The 23521-nt window shown below is 39.6% G+C and overlaps 2 protein-coding genes across 4 annotated transcripts in view; one reads left to right on the top strand and one right to left on the bottom strand.

Moving 5' to 3' along the window:
* Window positions 1-1572: 1572 nt before the first annotated feature.
* On the top strand, window positions 1573-4533 carry LOC115995935. Its single transcript, XM_031235083.1, has one exon. The coding sequence runs from the start codon at window positions 1573-1575 to the stop codon at window positions 4531-4533; it is 2961 nt and encodes a 986-aa protein (XP_031090943.1).
* A 2753-nt stretch (window positions 4534-7286) lies between these two features.
* Window positions 7287-23521, bottom strand: part of LOC115995641 (sacsin) — a 30680-nt gene continuing 14445 nt past the window's right edge. Inside the window, exons 4-13 of one of the 3 annotated variants that reach the window (XM_031234739.1) lie at window positions 21359-22854; window positions 20719-20982; window positions 17655-17875; window positions 17095-17366; window positions 13374-16422; window positions 13167-13299; window positions 11680-12194; window positions 10538-11428; window positions 8717-8911; window positions 7287-7797 (exon numbers count right to left, since the gene is read on the bottom strand). In XM_031234739.1, coding sequence (XP_031090599.1) covers window positions 7600-7797; window positions 8717-8911; window positions 10538-11428; window positions 11680-12194; window positions 13167-13299; window positions 13374-16422; window positions 17095-17366; window positions 17655-17875; window positions 20719-20982; window positions 21359-22854 — 7234 coding nt within the window. In that variant the 3' untranslated portion in view covers window positions 7287-7599. Of the gene's footprint in view, window positions 7798-8716; window positions 8912-10537; window positions 11429-11679; window positions 12195-13166; window positions 13300-13373; window positions 16423-17094; window positions 17367-17654; window positions 17876-20718; window positions 20983-21358; window positions 22855-23521 lie in introns of those variants that run through there. The other 2 variants (XM_031234740.1, XM_031234741.1) reach the window with 2 other exon arrangements.

The raw sequence follows: 23521 nt of genomic DNA, 5'->3' as shown, positions 1-23521 counted from the left end.
TGATTTTTTCAATGAAATTTACCATTCAACAACGAAAAATAGCGGTTAAATTTGACTTGTTTGATACAAAATAGCTTAGGGACCAGTTAATTTTTGGTGTAAAGTTTAAGGGTCTTTTTCCAAATTTAAAATACCAATTGTTATACAGTGGACCATGGTCCACATAGTATTATGTGAAACATGGTCGTCAAATGAAACTATAGTAGAATTAAAATAATACTTTAATGTTGCTATAGTAAAATTAGTGTGCATAAAAAATCAAGGCTCGTTCAACAACGTATACTGTCAAATGAAAACAGTAGTATAATTAAAATGATACTTTAGTGTCATTATAATGAAACTAGTTTGTGAAAAATGAAACAGAAATTCAGAGCCATAGAATAACATATATTGTCAAATGCACATGGAGTTTAATTAAAATAATGAGTACTTTAACATTACTAAAATTAAAAGTGTGTAAAAACGCGGTACTCTCTAGGGTTTTCTAGAGTCTCATCTCCCTAGGGTTTCTAGGGTTTTTCTGGCCTTGTTTCTGGTTCAATTGTTCGTGATCTACATGTTAACAACGATGGCGGAAGATGATCTACAGTCGCGGTATGCTGGCTTGACGCTAGATGATGAACATGAGATAGGGATAGACTTTGCGGAAGGGGTGGATCAGGAGGTAGGGGCTGAAGCAGCTAGGGTATCATGGGCAATGGTGGGAAGGTTTCTAACGAACAAACCGGTGAAGTTTGAGGTTATGAGGAATGTCTTAGCCTCGGTGTGGCAGCCTGCGTTGGGACTGACAGTCTCGGAGGTAGAGCCGAATTTGTATCGGTTTGATTTTTACCATGAAAAAGATCTGGTTCGTGTTTTGGAAGAAGGCCCTTGGGCGTTTGAAAATCGTACGCTAGTGTGTCAACCTCTTGAGCCAGGGGAGCCACCACAGGGCGTGCAGCTGACGAGTGTTAATATGTGGATACAGGTGTATGAGGTGCCTAAGGGATATGCTACTGAAAAGGTCCTTGAGCAGATTGGCAATTTTGTGGGTAAATATGTGTCGGCAGATTCTAACAATTTTGGCGGGGCTTGGAGAAGTTATATGCGCATCAGGGTGTCTCTTGATGTGTCTAAGCCAATCAAACGCCGAATGAAAATTAAGAAGCGTGATGGTACCACAGCATGGGTATTGTTCAAGTATGAACGTTTGCATGTTTTTTGTTTTTACTGTGGAGTATTGGGTCATCAAGCGAAGCATTGTGCCAAGGCAGTGTTATCAACTGTGTCGCCTGAGAATTATGCTTATGGCCCAGAGTTACGGGCATCGTCAAGGAGAAGTGGTATAAATGTGGGTGCTAGTTGGTTGGTTGATGGTCCGCCATCAAAGGAAGCCATTGACAAACTGCGAAGTGGAGATAGGTTGGTAGACGATCAAACGGTAGCCATGGATGAGGAACGGACCTCGGTAGCTGCTGAGCCAAAGAGAAAGCGGCATGAGCGGGATAGTGGTCGGGGAACGGGGGGGAACCAGAACAGTGGGTCAAAAAACTTGTTTACGGTGGGAGCTGTTACTCAGCCCCGCCCATCCCAATGACTACATTAAGTTGGAACTGTCGGGGGTTGGGGAACTCTCGAACAGTTCGTGAACTCCTAGGAGTTGTTTCTAGGAGGAAACCTGTTTTTATTTTTTTGATGGAGACGAAGGTTAACCGGTTTAGCGGGGAGAGAATAAAAGTGAAGTTGGGGTATGAGGGGTGTTTTCAGGTGGAGCCTGTGGGATTGAGTGGTGGCTTAATGTTGTTATGGCGAGAGAAGAACTGTGCACGCTTGCTCAGCTATTCAAGAAATCATATAGATATTGAGGTGGTACTGCCGAATGAGGCACCATGGCGACTAACGTGTTTCTATGGTTTTCCAGAAAGGAGCCGAAGAGCGGAGTCTTGGAGGCTGCTTGATGGATTACGGGTGCGGTCTGCGCTGCCCTGGGCAGTCATTGGCGACTTTAATGATCTAACTTGTCAGGCGGAGAAGAGAGGAGGGCGAAGATATCCAGAGGCACTATTAGCAGGGTTTAATGGTGTGTTAGAGGTGTGTGGCCTTTGGGATATTGGTATGGTGGGAAGAAGATATACGTGGGAGAGAGGGAGGGGTACGGTCGACTGGGTAGAGGAGCGGCTAGACCGAGCTGTAGTGACTGGGAGTTGGCGTGATTTATACCCTGCAGCAACGTTGTACAATGACAATGTTGTGACATCAGACCATTCCGCTTTATTTTTGGAGTTGAAGGAGGTTGCAAGCCCTAATACACGCCATGTTCGATTTGAGAATGCTTGGATTCTAGATGCTGATTGTAGGCGTGTGGTTGAGGAGGCTTGGGGTGAGACGGTGGGGATTACTTTTCCAGAACGACTGCGGCGGTGTGGGATGAGGCTAAGGGACTGGGGTGGGGCTTATAACCACACGCTAGGGAAGAGAATTCGTGAGTGTAGGCGGCGGCTCGAGTGGCTGCGAGATAAGAGGGATCCACCGTCGTTACAGGGGTTTAGGGAGACGTTGGGTAGGTTGGAGAATCTGTTAGATCAGGAGGAGGTGTACTGGAAACAGAGGGCGAAGCAGCACTGGATGTGTAGGGGGGATAGGAACACGAAATTTTTCCATAACTACGCTTCTACCCGAAGGAGGAAAAACTATGTGAGAAAGTTAAGAAATGACGATGGAGTGTGGGTAGAGGGGAGGGGGTTGGAGGAAGAGGTGGTGAGATATTATACAAATATTTTTACAGCGAATGGTAATACGGGGGAGGAGCTGACACGTAGGATTCAGCGGCGTGTAACGGAGGAGCAGAATGCAGCATTACGGGAACAATTCAGTGCTGATGAGATAAGGGATGCGGTTTTCTCAATGGCACCAGATAAGTCCCCGGGGCCTGATGGGATGGGTCCAGGCTTTTATCAGAATTTTTGGGGAGATGTCGGGGGGGATGTGGTCAACTTTGTGCTAACCTGCTTGAATAATAATGCTTTACCCGAGGGGATCAATGATGCAACAATAGTGCTTATACCAAAGAAGATTATTCCGGAGAAGGTGGCAGACTTAAGGCCTATTGCGCTATGTAACGTGATCTATAAAATCATGGCAAAGGTCTTGGCCAACAGAATGAAAAGTGTACTCTCAAAGATTGTTTCTGTAGAGCAGAGTGCCTTTGTGCCCGGGAGGTTAATCACGGACAATATTCTAATTGCTGCTGAGTCCGGGAGGTTAATCACGGACAATATTCTAATTGCTGCTGAGTTGGGACACTTCCTAAACTCTAAGAGAGAAGGTCTTACGGGTTGGGCGGGTCTGAAGCTAGACATGGCGAAAGCTTACGACCGTGTAGAGTGGTCATTTTTGAGGCGCTTGTTGGTTAGTCTAGGCTTTGATGACGCCTTTGTGGATAAGCTGTTGGTTAGTCTAGGCTTTGATGACGCCTTTGTGGATAAGCTGATGATGTGTGTCACGACGGTCAGATATAGGGCAATGGTAAATGGTCGATTAGTTGGGCCAATTATCCCCACACGTGGCTTACGTCAGGGTGATCCCCTATCGCCATATTTGTTTGTTCTTTGTGCGGAGGGGTTGTCATTTCTGTTGAAGGAGGCTGAGAGCAGCGGACGAATTCATGGTTGCAGGATTGCCCGAGGAGCCCCATCTATAACTCATTTGTTTTTTGCAGATGATAGTTTGCTCTTTTTTAAGGCGAATAGAAGGGAGGCTGAGGTAATTAAAGGTTGTTTGGAGGAGTATGAGCACGCTTCAGGTCAGATGGTTAATTTCCAGAAATCTAATGTAACCTATAGCAGGAATACGCCTGAAGGAGTGAGGGAGGAGACGCTGGGCATACTAGGGGTGAGAGAGACTGCTGATTTTGGGAAATACCTTGGATTGCCATCGTATATTGGTCGCAATCGGTCTGAGGTTTTTTCATTTGTGCAGGCTAAGGTTGCTGCTCGTGTAGGTGGGTGGCATAAGAGTCTCTTGTCAAAGGCCGGGAAAGAGATATTGATTAAGACTGTGGCACAGGCATTGCCCACCTACACTATGGGGGTTTACTTGCTGCCTCAGAATTTATGCAGACAGTTGGAAGGTTCATTTGCTCGGTTCTGGTGGCGACACGGGAGGGGAGGCACTGGCCTGCATTGGTTACGGTGGGAGAAACTGTGTGCTCACAAGGCGGCAAGTGGGTTGGGATTTAAGTGTTTGCGTGATTTCAACCTTGCAATGCTCGGTAAGCAAGGGTGGCGGGTTCTGACAAATCCAAACTCTTTAGTGGCCACTTTGCTAAAAGCGAAGTATTTCAGGCATGGGTCTTTCTTAGATGCGTGTCTGGGTCGCAACCCAAGTTATGCGTGGAGGAGTATTATGGCGGCGAAGCATGTGATCATGAGGGGCCTTGGTAGGAGGGTTGGAAATGGTTTCCAAACTAGTGTATGGTGGCAACCGTGGCTTTTCGACCGTGACAATCCATTTGTTGAAGCTATACCATCAAATAGNGCTTGTTGGTTAGTCTAGGCTTTGATGACGCCTTTGTGGATAAGCTGATGATGTGTGTCACGACGGTCAGATATAGGGCAATGGTAAATGGTCGATTAGTTGGGCCAATTATCCCCACACGTGGCTTACGTCAGGGTGATCCCCTATCGCCATATTTGTTTGTTCTTTGTGCGGAGGGGTTGTCATTTCTGTTGAAGGAGGCTGAGAGCAGCGGACGAATTCATGGTTGCAGGATTGCCCGAGGAGCCCCATCTATAACTCATTTGTTTTTTGCAGATGATAGTTTGCTCTTTTTTAAGGCGAATAGAAGGGAGGCTGAGGTAATTAAAGGTTGTTTGGAGGAGTATGAGCACGCTTCAGGTCAGATGGTTAATTTCCAGAAATCTAATGTAACCTATAGCAGGAATACGCCTGAAGGAGTGAGGGAGGAGACGCTGGGCATACTAGGGGTGAGAGAGACTGCTGATTTTGGGAAATACCTTGGATTGCCATCGTATATTGGTCGCAATCGGTCTGAGGTTTTTTCATTTGTGCAGGCTAAGGTTGCTGCTCGTGTAGGTGGGTGGCATAAGAGTCTCTTGTCAAAGGCCGGGAAAGAGATATTGATTAAGACTGTGGCACAGGCATTGCCCACCTACACTATGGGGGTTTACTTGCTGCCTCAGAATTTATGCAGACAGTTGGAAGGTTCATTTGCTCGGTTCTGGTGGCGACACGGGAGGGGAGGCACTGGCCTGCATTGGTTACGGTGGGAGAAACTGTGTGCTCACAAGGCGGCAAGTGGGTTGGGATTTAAGTGTTTGCGTGATTTCAACCTTGCAATGCTCGGTAAGCAAGGGTGGCGGGTTCTGACAAATCCAAACTCTTTAGTGGCCACTTTGCTAAAAGCGAAGTATTTCAGGCATGGGTCTTTCTTAGATGCGTGTCTGGGTCGCAACCCAAGTTATGCGTGGAGGAGTATTATGGCGGCGAAGCATGTGATCATGAGGGGCCTTGGTAGGAGGGTTGGAAATGGTTTCCAAACTAGTGTATGGTGGCAACCGTGGCTTTTCGACCGTGACAATCCATTTGTTGAAGCTATACCATCAAATAGTATGGTTGATATGAAGGTCGCTGAGCTTATTAAACATGACCGGACTGTATGGGACTTGGAGTTGATACGAGAAATATTAACTGAGAGGGATGCCGAGGTTATATCTCGGATGCCATTAGCTGAGGTACGAACTGAGGATGAATGGTATTGGAGGTGGGATGATAGTGGATTGTACAGAGTTAGAGGGGCGTACAGATTGTTGCAGAGCGAAAAACAAATGGTGCAGTTTGATACGCCGTTTACACACTGGGCCAAAATATGGAAGATCGACGTGCCGCCAAGGTTAGCCCATTTACTTTGGCGTTGTGTTCATGGCATATTGCCAACCAGGGGTGCATTAGCCAGGAGAAGGGTGGAGCTGGTAAACGTTTGTGCGTTGTGTGGTGAGCAGAACGAGTCTATGGAGCATCTATTTCAATTCTGTCACTGTGTTGGCGGTGTGTGGGCTCTATTTCCAGGCGATCTTCCTCCTATGGGCAATGATGGCTTTCAGCGTTGGATGCAGCAAGTATTTGAAGGTATGGCCCAAACCATTGAACTGGTAGCTTGGTTTATTGATGGGATTTGGTTGGCTAGAAACAATCTGATTTGGCATGGGGAATTATGGGATACTACTGCTGTTTTTAGTGCAGTAATGGCAAAGATGAAGAGGTGGAATGAGAGGAGTGCATGGGGCGGTCAGAATGTTCAAAATGACATGCAGATTGTGGACTCATCACCTAGTGCATGGATGCCGCCTCCGATAGGAATGATGAAGGTGAATGTCGATGCTGCATTGTTTCCGGAGGAGGGAAAGGTGGGTTTTGGTTTTATTGTTTGTGATCATGATAAACAGTTTGTTGCTGCGAGTCGTGGGACTTTAAATTGCATAAATAATCCGCAGGTCGCAGAGGCAATGGCGATCAAGGAAGTGTTAACTTGGATAATGGATAACATGCCTACTCAGAGGTTCATTGTTGAAACGGACTGTATGGTAATGGTGGCCAAACTCAAACAAAAACAATGCGACACGACGTACTTGGGAGTGGTGGTTCGATCAATTTTGGAGCTCATGCGAAGTTGTGAACAGGTTGTGGTTACGTTTGTAAAGCGTGATATTAATAGTTGGGCTCATAGATTGGCAAGAAGTGTTAGAGTTAACTTGTCTGTTGATCCGGAATACTGGAGTGATGCTCCACCTGATTGTATTCATGGTCTTTTCGTTCATTAATGAAGGTTGCTTTTCCCTCAAAAAAAAAAAAAATTAAAAGTGTGTGAAAAATGAAATTACAAAATAGAGTTTAAAGCAATAATACATATTGTTAAATGAAATTGTAGTATAATTAAAATGATACTGCAGTATTGCTAAAATAAAACTAGTGTGTAAAAAATGAAACTAAAAAACAAAATAATATTGTTAAATGAAACTGAAATATAATTAGATTAATACTTATTTCATTGACCACACTATTACATGGATCATGGTCCACAGCAAAATTTGCCTTAGGAGCCTTACCTTCTGCCACATATATGATTTCCCAAACCAGCGTGTGCTGTGGGAATAGATGGGGCAGGGTTTTGACCCTTTTCCCTGTTATATATATTTGCTTTCATTACTCAATATAAATTTAATACTTAGTTCTAAGTTTTGAAATTGTAAGGAATTATCAAAGAAAAAAAAAAAAAAGGAAGAAAGAAAGAAAGAAAGAAATAAGCATAAGTGTAAACTTCAAAAAATAAACACTTAATTTTCTTTTTTCTATACAGGATTTAGCTATACAGAATGCTGTCGAATCCCCATTTTCTGCCATGGACTAGCGAGTAAAATAAATGTATTCAATTGCTAATAAGTTGGCACGTCTAGGAGTGAGCATACGCCAAAATCTGATGTGGCAGGCAGGAATTTGAAATCCTTTGGAACGTCATGTAATGAGAACCAAATAAAGGTATATAACATTCTAAATTGAGATGAATTGAACCAAGAGTAGGCTGTTCTTTTTGGTAAAGATGATTTAAGGGCGGAAAATTCTCATAACCTTGGCGACTTGGAGTCTGCAGAATGGGCACCTGGAAACTGCAGATGAGCATCTTCGGCAAAGCACATGACCACACGGCACTATACTAACGTCTACTTCATTATTGAGACAAATCCGACACACCCATGCCGCTTTAGCTGTCTCAGCTTCTTTAGAAGCCGTGTCGGATTTCTCCTGCAAAGCAATATGATTTGTTAGTACCATTTGTTGATTTTCTCTTTAAAACTAAACAAAATTGAATGGCAAACAGTTGCCAATATTGTAGCCTGTCCAACATGAAATGTCCAAAGAAAGAAAGAAAGAAAGAAAAATGACACAGGGTATAAAGTTTCTGCTGTAGCTGTAAAGGCCACTTCAGAATTTTCCTCACTAAAATCTTTGCAACATTTTATGGTCCTGTTATGTGCTGCCGTCATGGGCAAGAAATCATAAGGAAAAAGAAAGAAAGAATAAGGAAAAAGAAGACAGAAGTAGCAGGTAGCGGCTTAAATAAGCATAATACCATTGCCAATTTTACCCTACCTGGAAATATATAATTAGTTCTGTCTAGTTAAATACAAGGGGAAATCACAATTTTGGTTCCCAACTGTTACTATAGTCCCTAGTTTTCAGTTTCAACTAATTTCATCCTCGAATTGTTTAAAATTTTGTCAATTAAACCCTTCAAGGATCAAATTGACAAAATTTTAAAAATGGAGAAATCACCATTATGGTTCCTTTGAAGGGTTTAATTGACGAAATTTTAAACAATTCGAGATCAAATTAGTTGAATTTGAAAACTATGGATGACATTGACAGTTGAGAAACAATTGATGGACCAAAATGGTGATTTTTCCTAATATAACTAAGAAAGCACCACTAGAGTTGAATGCTGATTGCTGAACATTTCTGTAGAACAGGAGTCAGTTTAATAATCAAATAAAACCCAAAAGTTTGATGCCAAGGGCATGCTCATTTAGATTCATGATAGAACGGTGTTTCCATCAACTAATACCCACAAATAATTTTTTGTCCAACTCTTTATCCCTATAGGTAGTTTAACCAATTTCTCATCCAAATTTCAAAGATTGCTCAATAATTAAATTATAACCACCTGTTCAAGCAAAAGAGCTGCTTGAGACTCCTTCAGTTGTTCTTGCAGTGTTATTGTGGATTGTAGTAATGATTGCTTCTCCACATCCATATTGATCCCTGCAGTAGAAAGCATCTCATGAACTGCCTGGACCAATTCTTCAGCAGAAACTCGGCCATATTGTAGTTCCTGTGTCTGCTGCCGCTTCCCCTGCCCCTGTCACAAACAATTAACTTTTTTTTTGAGAAGTAATTTCAAGAGAATAAAACAGAGCATGTGTAAAGTTAGAGAAATGGCAATAAAAGGAAGTGCAAGTTGCCTTATCAAATTTCATGCACTGCACAATGCGCCAACATTATTAAATTTAACAGGTTTTAACTTTTGGTACATATGCAATTGCACATTTAAGTACATTACATTGATAACTTCAATCAAGCTCAATAACATTGAAACAATACATTGGTTTTGAATGCACAGAGCAATTTCATTTGACCATTGTGCAGAAATATGATTAGAGGATATCTTTCTTTCTGTGTTGACTAGTATACACTACAAGTGGAAACATGTGGGCAAAGTTTACCAAAAACATTGCATTGTTCAGCCGTATACCAAACCATGATTATGGCAATTCTAGCCCTATCTTGAAACTTTGCCCATTTCAGCCCATAACATCAGGTCCCTTTGGCTAGGATGAATCCCGACCCATATACGGGCAAAATAAAAAGGGATAAGGGTCAAATATGCCTTCCTACTACTTCAAAAATTGCAGTTAGCACCCTGAACTAAAAAAAAGCTCCAATAGACCACAACTGAAAAAAAAAAATTAAAAAAAAAAGTGTGGAGGTTAAGTGTGCAAATCCAATTGTTTGTAGGTTACTCACCAGTAACTGAGCCATATTTGCTGACCTTTAATTTCTTTTGCTGATGTGGAGGTTTAGAAATAAAAAACTAAGCAATGGATTAAACAAGTTCTTAGAAATTTTTTAAAAATAATTTTTATTTTTTATCTTCATGAATTCACCAGTGAAATAGCTTTCTAAATCTGACGACTTCAACATCACTGTTCAAGGTCAATGATTTTTTATTTTTTTTTGAACAGAATATAAAGGCAACCAATCTGGGTGGCAGTTGCCTTCTTTATATGGTTTCGGATGAAACAGGCATTGCCTCTTTCAATCTAAGTTATGGAGATCCAATAATCTTCCATTTTGTTAAAGTCATGGTATTTCCTTTCCATCATCACATTGTTTCTTCTTGAATGAGGCAGAGATGATGTAGATATTTTGATTCCAAATGATGGACAATTAGGAAAGTATTACAAGTCAGCAGCCATGTCATGATTACCTAATGTCACAGGAGAGTAACCTACAAATAATGAGATTTGCATTTTTTTTTTTTTTGGCAATTGTGGTAGTCAATTGGAGTTTGTTTAGTTCAAGGTGTTAATTGCATTTTTTTTAATAGTAGCAAGAGGGTCTATTTGATCTGTATCCCAAATAAAAATGGTTCAAAGCACACTAAAAACAGGTTGCATAAAATGTAGGTCTAAACTTTAACCTCCTGATTCATAATAGCATAAAACCCTTTTGATTCCCATAACTAGCCGTAGTTAATTTGGGCAGGTTGGGAAATGTGCCCATTTTATCAACAACACATTTCTGAGCCATCTAACTGCCTATTTCCATCTTAACAAGGAAAAAATATACTGAATTCAGGCATAAAATAAACATATATTGTATTATAGTAGTCTCTTTATGAAATACTTAACCATTAATATCAATTCACCTGGTCAACACTGAATCATTGATGTTTATAATTATCATAGGGTGACAAGGAACAAACCTGAGAAAAGCTGGACTTGACTATTCCAGAACTTTCAGCATCTGCATTTAAAATGGCGGGCTGGTATTCCACCAAAGCAGAAGTCTCACTAGCAACAGAAACACATCTGAATGAGAAGACATTTGAAGACAGAATAGGTTGTATCACCCCTGACATTGTTTCCACCTTGAACCTGTAGATTGCTTGCCCTGCTTTTGGTCTCACATCCTCTGGAACTCTACCATACTTTAACTTTTCACCATTTCCAGATCTCCAAGCAATTATTTCTCCAGCATAAAACGGTCTTAGAGGGTGAAATTGAACCTGAACAGCATCCTGGGGCAATAATTCCTTGCCCAGAAAATCATCTTTATCGCCTCCAACCCCAGTTACACTCATTTGAGAACACAGTTTCAAGGCATCAACCATTGCAGTCTCAGAACCCTCGGGACAAAGAAATAGAGAACCAATTGGGAGTGGGAATGGGGAGTCCAGAACCCTGCTTACAACGATTGCAACAACATCAGGGAAGGATACATACCTTGGTGGTTCAGCAATTAGAACACACGTCTTAAATTGATCAACAAAGTACAGAGCCCTGTGACGAGTACCCTTCCACTCTGGGAAAATAGATTCCTCCCTAACACGAGTGATATCCAATGACTTTGGTTGCAACACAAAACGAGTATACAAGCACTCAACAAAATGCACCTTGTCCGCAATGGATTCCAATGACCTTTTTATATCTTCCAAGACTGGGCAAACAAATCCTTGAATATTAGAGGATATACTACAAACAACACTCCACACAGCAGCTTGAAAGGATTTACATAATAACTTCTGTTTGACAACTGCAACTGGGACCGAGTTAATATACTCCAATGTTTCAAAATGTTCCATGCCATCCAGTTCCTAGAAAATTAGTTTATATTAGATGTTATACCAATAGCAAAAGAGCAACATCATAAGGTGAACTGAAAGACAGTGAACCACTTCAAAATGGAAACCAATTAATCACATTCACTCACATACACAGTGTGTGTGTGTGTGTGTGTGTTTTGGAGCATTGGCATACAAATTTGTTAGTGCGCACATCTGCATTAAACTGTAAAATGAGGCAGAAGCAAGAGTCCTGATAAGAAAATTGTAGTCATTCAAGATACCTCAATAACAACATCAGAGAGCCTTTTAATACCAAAGGCAATACATATTCTCTCTGGGAGATCTTGGTGAGCAAATCTTAGCCTGGTAGTGTCGATATATTTCACATAGCGTGAACCATAAGAGTCAATATACACACATGACTTTGCATGAACAAGTCTGCAACCATCATCTGGGACTATTGCGTCAGAATCCCAGGTAGTTGCTGCAGCAGAATTTCTTTCATCACAAATGAAATGCACAATTTCCAATACAGCTCGAAATTCATTAGGATTTAGCCGCTGATAACCACATGCTTTTTGAAGACTTAAAAGAAGGTTTTTAGCTGAATTGACTGAGAGTGTATCTTGAAGGCCCAAGTCTCTAAGAATGTTGACAAAAGTTAGGTAGAGCGCAGGAAGTTCAAATGCAAACGGGGAAAGATTTACTGTCAAACGTGCAAAAAGTGAGCTTGCTGTCACCAAGCGTGTGCCATTTGCAGCTGGAATAAAAGCAACTTGGCACAAAGCCTCTCTGTCTAGTAGTTTACCAACAAAAAAAAAAAAAAAAAACAAACGAAAGAATGAGTTATGAACTACCAAAAGAAAAAGAGAAAGGATTAATTCTAGTTTTGGTCCCTTGACTATTACATTTTTTCCACTTTTGATTAGTTCAAAATCGATAAGATTTGGGCCGCTGGACTATTGAAAATGTGTCACTGTTAGTCAATAGTCAAGGACCAAATTTGGAAGATTTGAACTCTAGGAACAGAAGTGGAAAAAACACAAGGGATAAAAATTGGAATTAACTGTACAAAATAAATTTATACCATAATCAGCTAGCCAGAAATATTATAGGCAGCAGAATAAAGTAATCAAAGAAAAACTATATTTTAATATGTCAAATGGAAGAAAAATTCCAAGTCAACAACACAATATTGAAAAGAAAAATAAAAATATTTTAGTTGATTAAAATTTCAGTTAAACATGCAAATAATATATCACTTGAATCCTCGGGGTCTCTTGTTATTCTTAGGTGTCTCTTATGCTTATTCTTTAATGTAGATATAAATAGATATAACTAGATTGACACAAGCAAATCTAGTCTCTCTCAATTTCTACATGATATCAAAGCGGTGCATCAATTCCAGCCTATTCTTCATGAAAGAACTATAGAGGTTGATTGCGACTTTTTCGTAGGGAATTTTGCTTCTGAAGTTATTATACAATATATATTGACAGATCCATCTCTTCTAAAATTCATAGTTGAATAATTTGTTACAAGCTTGAAGTGCAGATTTGCATGCTCCACAGCTTGTGGGAGAGTTAAAACATGTGAAGGATATATTACTTTCTAAGTGTATCATGTTACTTCTAGGTCTCTTGGACTCATTCTTGTAACTTGTAACTGGTCACGAATATACTTTCAGACGTTCTTTTCTACATGCTCAAAGCAAAAGTCCTCCTATTCATATCCACATAGATGAACAAATTGACTAAAAGAAAGCCACCTGAAGAAGAGAGGGAGCCCCAATTTTTATCCAGATACTTCAACACATCAATAGAAGCTTCATCTATAGTCTTCAAACCTGATGCAGTTGGCCAGTGAGAAAGCGTGTCTTCGCCACTATTTCTTCCAATGATCTGTGACATATACTTGTAATTGTTCATATGGTTATCACAGGATTATTGAACAAGTACTAGAAGAAAAGGCCTACCTGAAGGTGCAATAGAACAGTTGAAAAGGGTGGAGGACTCCTCAAATTGAGAGCTCCCCAGGAGTATTCAGGTGGAACAACACAGTTTCTAGAAAGGATTGGAGTACAACTCCAAGCAAGTGGCCAATCCTTCAATAAGATAGATTCACTGTAAGAGCATAGTACTCTCTTGCCACACCTCTTGCCACCAATACCTGGAAGACCCTTTTCCGCAGGAACACAGACAATCTTTCCAAGAAGGTTGCAAAACTGGCTACTATATAGAACAGCAAAGTTTGAAATTATAGATTTTACCAAACTTTCAGCCAACAACCATACTTCAAAAGATACTTCATCCTGTGAGTTGAATAGTTCAATTTCAAATTCATCAGGAGCATGTTTAACACATTGGCTTCCAAGTGATTCGATTCTCTTGGCGCATTCAAGCACACTGTCAGCATCAGCTGAATTTCGGAGACCCACTTTCCTTAAAATGCGTAACCACCCATCAGAAATGAACCTTTCCCCAGGAAATTTCCTTCCAACACCAGAGAACACTGATGCTAAAAGAGCATCACCAGGATCAAACAGATCTTTGGGTTTGCACAGTTCCAATGACATCTCATCAGCGCTTTTAACAAAATGTGTTTCCTTAAGAGCTTCAACAATTGATGAATCTTCTTGTAGATCCTGCCAATTCGTGTACAGGTAAATTAAAATGTCCTCCTGCTCAGACTGAGGCTTTCTGTTGAAGTCAGGTAATCCAAATTTTACCAAAATTTGTTGATCATGCAACTCAGGGATGCCAAGAGCTCTAAGTAAACAACTCTCAAAAGAATCTGACGAGTGTGATAGACAATGTTCATCATATGGCTTAAGAAATGTACTAGAAGGAACCATGCACAAATCGTTCCCCTGCAATCTGGTGTATGATCCAGTAACTGTCTTATATATTGGAAGATCACGCAGTACCTCAAGTTCCTCTCTTCCATACCCAGAGCCATTAGAGAAGAAATCAGAAGCAAATAGTCTAAAAAGTTCATCACGTTCAGAATCTGAAAAGGACTTGGGATCAGAAAAATAGCTAGCACTTTTAGCTGCTGCAAACTTAGTAGCTAAAATTTGACCTAATGATTGTCCATCCCTAGGTAAGCATTGGCATGAAGCAGCACAATCCATGAAGGCAACATCAAATATTGGTATATTGCACTGGTTCAGCAAAGACAATAACCAAGGGTACTTTTCCTCAACAATAGTAAAGGACAACTTGTAGGATTGAATGACATCTGACTCTGAAGATAAACCAGATGTGTTTCTTTCCGCAGTTCCCATTTCCTCAAAGTTAGAGATTGTATAAATTTCACTGGGTGGAATGAACACAAGATGGCGCTCCCTTACACAACATAGAACTGGGCGACCAAGAAAGGCGGGAACAAGGGGCCAATCAGAGAAAAGAGGGAGGCTATCTGAACAATTAAAGGTCTTCCAGAAAAGTCTAATCCACTCAGGAGAAGGGCCCCATTCACTACCAGAAATAGCAGCATTCTCCCATGAAAACCACGGAGCCATTTTTGATTCAGTTACATGACTAACCCAGTTTTCATGAAAAAGAAATCTCATGTGATTAGCCAACAAGGAAGGTGAAAAGCTTTGTATTTTCAATAACGACAGAAGAGAGCTGTTAGATAAAATATTTACCAAGATTGATCTCTCCAATACTTTAGGATGGATAAACTTTGCTGCCAAAGAAAGCATCAGTGACTGTTGCTCCTTGTTTCCTATCCATATTTCATTAACCCCTAATCTCGTCAAATGGTTTGATCCAGTTGGACAGGGTAAGCCTCTTATTTCAGCAGCCACAGATAGTAGTCTCTGGTTGTCCTCATTCCTACTGTTGAAGCTATCTCTATTGGTGGCTGCAAGATTACTTCTTTGAGACACAGGCACTCCTGTTCTACCAATATCTTCAACTACGACACGGCCAAAATCAAATATGGCCTTTCCTAAGCTTGTCATCATTTCAAGGGCATCTCCTCCTGAACTACTTGAACTTGGGGTAGTACTGTGAATTCTTTGTCCCTGTGGGCTTGATAAAGAGACAGAATTGTCAAGCTCTTCTCTTATGATAGGAGAAGCAGAGTTGTTCACACCACTCATTCTAACAGATGCATTTGATTTACAAGGCTCAAAGAGCATGATATCCGCTAAGCAATACTCAAGCACATCAACATACGTATCAACTGACCGAAGAACAATAGATGTTGAGGAAGCTCGAAGAAGGTCCCGCACCATTTTTGGTTTAATTTCCCTCACTATAACACCTAGTGCCTGAATCTCATTCACCAATTCCCATGGCACTGAGAAGACTGGATAATGTTCCTTCACAAAGGCACAAACAGTAGCTGGAAGTAAACAACCCTCCACAGCACTTCCAGGTTGAGAAAGAAACATTCCCTCTTCAACCTTGACCAGGTTTCCAGAATACAGTTGCCAAACAGGTTGGTCAATAAGGTGAGCATAGAATGGCCTCGTAACTTGTTCCAGTATGCACTCCCAATCTGCTTTAGCAACTTTCACAGTCATAGAATCATTCACATCTAATTCTTGATTAATCGGTTTATTCCCTCCTGACCTAGGCCAAAAAGAGTAAATTTGATCTCCATAAGCATTCAGAGCCAAACTGACACCATGGACCAAATTTGACTCAAGGATAGAAGTTGATGGCTCTCTTCTTAACTTCTGCATTTCTAGGACCAATTTAATATAAGCATCGCGAACACAAGACATCAGCTCTCGATTCCAAGCTTCAATCAACTGATTTCCAGCATCAAACCTTGTGCCAGCTGAGGTTTCCTCATATTGGGACTTGAAGAGGAAGCGCCCTCGGTTATGACATACAAGGAAATATCCAAGAATAGTGATAGGCAAGTTTACACCTCCAGACAGAGGAAGAGGGGACATGATAGCACTCACTGAACTGGTATCAGTAGGATTTCCATTTTGTGATATCAGTGCTGCAACTCCAGCAACTGGAGTAAGATTGTATGCCATGTACCTCCTGTGAAAACAACTAACGTGAAGTTTATCATAAAACACAAGGATAGTTCAGCAAACAATAATCTCCCTATCATAGTAATGATACTGGATTACTGATACCTACAAAAATCTTGAAGCTATTAAAAATATCCTTGTAACTTTTATCTCTAAAAGAATTAAGAGGTTTGGCATCACTGACACAAGAGAGTGCACCAACCTGCAGTTTGTCAAGTGCTTGCTTGAGCTACTGAGCTCAAACTTCACTCTCATATATCACACAGAAAAGCTAAGCTGGATTAAAGAAACCAATTCAATCTGCCTTTCATTGGACAGGTATAGAAAACTATTAATACAGAAAACTTTGGTTAACCAACACATAATCCTGCATAATCTAATACACATCCAATTATCCAAACTAGGTACAAAATCATAAACAGGGAGGATACAATAACTTCTTGAATATTCAATATTTAATTACCGCTATGAACTAATGTTTTAGGAGCAACTCCATTCCGAATCAAATTTTAATGGCTTCTTAAGTATTACACTCAAGTAAAAAGAGAAAAACTTTGTATTGATTATTTGAAGAATAATATTTAGGCATGTCAAGGCATTTACAAGGTTTCTATATTTCATGTATATAGTGCATGACTTCCATGTGCATCAATAAGCTGATATATGTTTGATTCTGTCCTTTCCAACATACCTATCAAGTGCCATATTTCTTGTTTGTCCTGAGCCAAGACTAAGTGCAACAAGCCAACGGTTAGCTACTCTATTCAGTCCTTTCTGCACAGTCACATCTATGACTTGCAACTTGGTTGAAGCACTAGAACTGCCAAATAAACTTGCTAGTTGGAATTTTTTCCACTTCCTCTCTGAGAAAGGATTTCTCCCAATACCAAACAAGGGATCCACATCAATTGAATAATCCAAGGATCTCTGAGGGCTCTCTTTCTCCCATGTTGACAGTGTGACCTAAAAATGTAATTTAAAGAAAAACAAACAACATTACACAGATGAGATTTACAAAGAAGAATTGAAGAACTAACTATGCATAATTAACAGAAAAAAGTTACAAATTCTTTTAAACAATATAAGGAATAAAATGCATTGATGCAGCTTTAGTTTTTATCTTTTGGCACTTTTTCTGGTTTAGCCTCAAACCTTTGATAAGCAACCTACCAGAATAAGTAATTAGCATGTGCAAACTGAATATGAAATATGTTCATACTCCTACCAAGTGCATTTAAGATGTTGGCAAACCTGCAAAACTGACTTCAAAAACAATATAGAAGCTGAAGAATGCTTGATAAATTTGTCAAACACCAATGTAACCCTTTCCAAGCCAGATTCAATTCCTTCCTTCATGACTGCTGAAGAAAGTGGCATGCGTATGATAGTAGAATTTGATATTGACCATTGCATATTTTCACCAATCAGCAAAGGGCTGAATTGATCATGAAACCGTTCCACTAAATTAGTACCTGGAAGAGAGAAGAAAGGTTAATTCAATCATTCAATGGCTTCAACATAAGGGGGTAGTCAAGGCTGGATAAGAAATCCCTCAATAAGGACGGATAAAGCCCAATGCAATGTGTTTGCTTGACAAGATAGTAAGGAGGATATCCCACCAGATTAGTCAGAATTTCTGAATGTTGCCCTTTAAGCTATGCTAAAAAATAATGCATCCATACCTTCTATTCTAAAAAATCATGTATGCAGTATTTTAAAGTAATGACTATAGTACTCTTTTATTTAAATACTTCTGCATCAAATAAATAATGATGTAATTTACTAATTATTTTTATAAAGAGAAAGTAATTAAACATTAAATATTAAATTACTCTCTCCAATTTTATTTGTCCGACTATCCACTTTATTTCGTCCCAAAATTATGTCACTTTTCTAATTTAAACAACACTAACTTTTTACATTTTCCAATTTACCCTTTATACGGGGTACTTGTTATGGAGTGTATATATATTAGATAGCACGGATTGGGGATCACTTAATTATAGGGATTTGAGTGAGTGATTATAGGGAAAGAATTTATTTTGTTTCGTCCACATAGAGGTCTTCTAGCATAGTAGCATGTATATAAGGGGTTGTGTATTCTCCTTTCTAATCATCAATTTAGAAACCTTTTCTTCACCTTCGTACAATACCTTTTAACTTTTTAAAATGATTGGACAATGTGGGTCCCATTTGATTTAGACTTAACATAAGTAGATGGACAAACTTGAAAGGAAACTCACATCTATTTTTTTTTCCTTAAAAACCATGTCAAACACAAGTATCCCTTGTATCTTGGGACAGAGGGTGTACATTTTTCAAACATTAAATAAGATTGACCAAAAACGCAAGTACTCCATATCCCATTTTACTATTCTTGTTTACTATTTATTGATCAGATCCATTTTTTCTTATTCACTTATTTTCTTTAATATTCTTTTATAATTTTTAAATTCGATAGTTTTTATTGGTATTTAATAGTACTTTTCATATAGTTTCTAAATATATAAATTGAATTCACTAATACTAGACTAAATATTATGAAAAGTGAAACTATAAATAACTTGAGTCAACACTCATTAACTGATCTAGACACATAAAATGAGGCGGAGAGAGTAGCATATTTGTCAAAAAGACAGTAATATATTTTATAAACAGCCCAAGAATTTTATTTATTCATAAAAAAAATTTTTATCAAAAATTTATAATTCAGAAAATAAGAAAATGAGGTTAAATTTTGTTTGAGTCCTTATCTGGTTGGATAGGATAACAAATCCCTCCTTGTCCCGTTGGATATCCAAGTTACAAATTTTCCAACTAAATGCTAGACAATGAGAGATATCAAATATCCAATTTAATCCCCCTTTGTCCAGGGCAACCGGATGACCCATTGTAGTTCTTTTAAGTTTTAATCACTCTGAAAAAGAGAGGTATCCAGCCCAATCCCTCCTTGAGCACAGCAAACTTATAGGTTTTTTCAGCCATGCCCAGGATCAAGAGCATTTCCCTCAGGATGGTCCAACAACTTCAAACTATGGCCATTATACATTCTGTGATTTCTGCATCCAGTGCTAATTAAGGTTAAGATTAAGTTCTACTTTTATTGGCTTAATTGCATATTCTATGGAGTTGCATTATCTTTTTCTATTTCCATGGTTATTAAGAGAGTATATTTTGGAACTTTAGCTATAACGTTTACAAAGGGCTCTCAATGCTATATTTATAGTAATGTGCACATCATAATGGACCAAAACTAGGGCTACAATAACTAAGGCAATGTTATTCAAAGACTCCCCCTAAAGCTAGAGCATATAGATCATACGCATTAAGTTTGTCGCAAATATAATTATTGCAAGGACCCTTGAGCAAAGATCTTCAGTAGTTTATCAGTAGCATAACTAGTGGTCAAAAACATTGTCATACTCCCCCTTACTCAAAACTTGGGAGTTGGGAAGATGAGTCTGTCAGAAGTCCCTAGAGGACAATAGTATCATAGTCCATATATGAATGGCTTCAGCAAAACATGGCATTATGCACACAAAGGATGGATGTTTGACAAAATGGCCACAGAAAAACATGGCACTATGTGAACTCTGGATTTACGGTGGCTGTAGCTAAGAGCCTAAGACAAGCTGCCAATGGTTATGGTGTGTGTTGTGCATGTGGAGGAATGGGACCATACTTTAGACATAACTTTCCTCGCTGAGTCCAACAGTGCTAATGATGACACAATCGAAACACCAAAAAAGGATATTTGAGCAAAAATTCCATTGGGTGGTGGTGTGTTGAGACAGGTGATGAGATTCGGAGTACCGTGGTAGGGATGGTTTCCTGTGTAGATCACTGAAAAGTGACCAATCTGAGAAAGGGTTGGTTGTGGCTCCTATAGCCAACTATAGCATACCATTGTTAATTTGGAAGAAGAAGAAGAGGGTAGAGAATGAAAGATGAGAAAGAAATGGCTCACATACCACATTGAGGGTTTGAAGGTAAAGAGGGCAGCAAAGAGCTACCACCCGGCGGAGATGTCGAAGCTATGTGTAGAACAAGTAGAATGAAGAGAAAAAAGTTAAGAGTCTAGGCTCTAAGTGCTATACTTTATAGTAACATGTACATCATGATTGGTCAAAACTAGGGCTACAATATTGTAGAATGCACCATCAATCAATAGTTCTAATTTCTCTGACTTCTTAAATTTTAACTATTAAACCATGAGTGCACAAACAAGTGAAGTTATCAATGAAATGATAAATATATGAAAGATAATCATCTGTGCATGATTAGGACAAGATATTGCATGGGAAGTGAGACCAACCTTGAAGAGAGAACACTTTTGCAGTAGATGCACGATTTGCAGGCAAGGGAAGAGCTAAACCTCTTGGATCAAACATGTACAGGCAGCCATCAGAAACAACTAACAGAAAGTCAGTTATGGAAAAACAGCTAAGCAGTCCCAGTCCATAATTAACTGTGTTGCCAAGCAGACTCCATGGAGGAAGATATTGAAGGCCAGCCACTTCATCTCTACTTAAACTGGCCCCTTCAAGAATCGCTATCAGTGCCGGCCCTTGAAAATCACCTACAAAGTAAGCATTATCCACCACCTCAGATCATAGTTAGGTAACAACATAACAATGCCAGAAAATGTCAAAGAGTTGGATATATACTATTTTCTTATATAAAAGCTTGTACTATAAATACACACACACACATGTGTGTGTAAGGGGGTGGGGAGAGGGTTGGCAACTGCCCCCATTGTCCCCCCTCTCCCTCTGCCCCTGTTCATATAGCCATTCAATGCAATCAATCAATAACAATAAATAAAAGTGAGCATTGCTAATAATCATGGGAGTTTCTTCAACATTTAGAAGGATGCAGGAATATTCGTAATTATTATTTATTGTTTCAATTTTATAAATGCAATACACGAGTAGGTTGAGAATAGAAGCTATTACCAAGATTATGTTGCAACAGTGACTGACGTGGATGCTCTCTTTTGTCAAGAATCAAGTGCAGCCTTTTTGATTTACAGCAATCTGCCAACTCAAGTAGATCAAACAAAAGGAAGCCACTGTTTCCATACAACTCCACAAGGTCACATATTTTAGAGTAGTCCATGCATGGAAAATCTTTCATCATTTCTTCACTACCTATAGAGACAGAACGAAGTGATTGAATGCCCAATCTATTAGCAAGGTCATGGCTGATGCAAGGATGTACAAATCGTTGTCCAACAAGGGTGTCGTTCTCCATCCATGGAGCATCATTATAAACAAGTTCTCCAATTTTCACAAGAACACCAGAAGAATCAGGAATTATTAATGGACTAGTTGAACCTTCAAAGATTGGAGTGTCTAACGAGAAATCAGCAATAGCTTCCAGGATGCAATGAACAAAATTCAATTGATCATTTGAAAGTGCGCAACCTTTCACATCATTTTGTAACCTTTGCAGAACATGTAAGTAATCAAAAATATTAAAACTGTGTCTAACACCTAATTCCAATAGCAAATCTCTGAATTGTGTTAACTCTGATGGCACAACATACAAGTAAGGACTAAATTTCAAGGGTGAATCAAATGCAAGGACATCAGTGGATACAAAATCATCTCCTATCCAGACCCAGCAAATGCCACCCAATGCAGATTTAAGAAATTTGAAGTCCTCGGTACCAATATATTCTTGCATCTGTGAATAAACTGAATATACATGCTTCTGCAATTCAGCATCAAGATTATGTATTGTGTGTGAATTTGCATGGATCTCAGCATAAGAGTTGGATAAACCAATTAACTGTGCAGACAAAATCTGAACATTTAATCGATCCATCCAACCAAGATTATGTTGGAGCAAATCTGAACAGTCACCATCCAAGATATGCATCATTGAAGACACCATCCACATCTGAGACTTCGGCCTGACACTAGTTGGCATTGCTATGCTCTGCCCAACTGCAAACCACGGAAGTCCACCTATAGGCGGTTCATCATATATTGGACACCAGCTGATGGATCTTAATTCAGACCAAAACTGCTCTTGAGGCATATCATCAATCCAGTGGCTGAAGAGAGAACCAAAGCTAGAGCATTCTCTCTCAAAACCATTAGTGTGCTCCTCTTCATCAAGAATAGCAAGACTTTCAATCTGACATTCCATAGCATCTTTAGGCTTTCCAAAACTCTGTCCCACTTCATTGGAGGAGAGTTTCAATGCCACTATATCCAACAAGTTAAGCAGCCTCCTAGCATACACTAAAGCTTCAGAGGCATTTAAATCATGTAACATTGAGACTGACCTTGCACAATCAAGCAATCCAGTAAACCCCAATGTTTTCCTAAGTCCAAGCTTTGCAAGAATTTCTAGTATCTCAGGATCTGAAAATTTCTCATCAGGAAAGTATGCTCCTACATAGAGCAGCATTTTAAGCTCAGAAACACGAGGATCATAAAGCCTGCAGAAACAGAGTATAAAAAGAGCGTCTTAAACTAAATGCCAGTACATCCCAATGCTATCTTAGTGTTGAGAGGCTGCAGATACACTTGCACACATATCACTTCAACATAAACATATAAATTAACAGAGCGCACTCGAAGAAAGAAGAAAAAAATCACATCTATAACCAATATAAATGTACTTTATGCTTTTTTCTTATGACTAAAACACCATGCACTTTTTTCTTTTTGTGCTTTTGATTTCATTAATGAATCATTAATTATTTGAAGACACTTTTCAAATAGAAACTCTTAATTAAGTGTAAGAATATCCTTCTTACAAAGTTTAGGAACATAAGTCCTAAAGTAAGCGAAAACCAAGAAGCTTGTTCTTTCAGAAGTTTGTCTTATAAAAACTGTTCTCCTTCCCTCTTTAAATGTTTATTCATCTCTCCATTTGCAAATGGGGTACAAAGAATGAAATGGTCTCAAGAAGCTTATTCTTTCAGATAGAGAAGAAATCCTTTGGAATCAAACACCAGGGGTGCTGTTAAGTAGAGGATGTCAATGTGTGGGAACAAAGGATATCAGAGGCCACCTTTGGGAAGCAGGATGGGTTATGCTTTGGTGCCCACCACCACCACCACCACCCCCCCCCCCCCCCCCCCCACACCCCCACACCCCCAC

This window comes from Ipomoea triloba, chromosome 11 (assembly GCF_003576645.1).
Source record: "Ipomoea triloba cultivar NCNSP0323 chromosome 11, ASM357664v1".
Classification (NCBI taxonomy): Eukaryota; Viridiplantae; Streptophyta; class Magnoliopsida; order Solanales; family Convolvulaceae; genus Ipomoea; species Ipomoea triloba.
The sequence above is the reverse complement of the archived record's forward strand: the minus strand, read 5'-3'. Positions and strand labels throughout refer to the sequence as shown.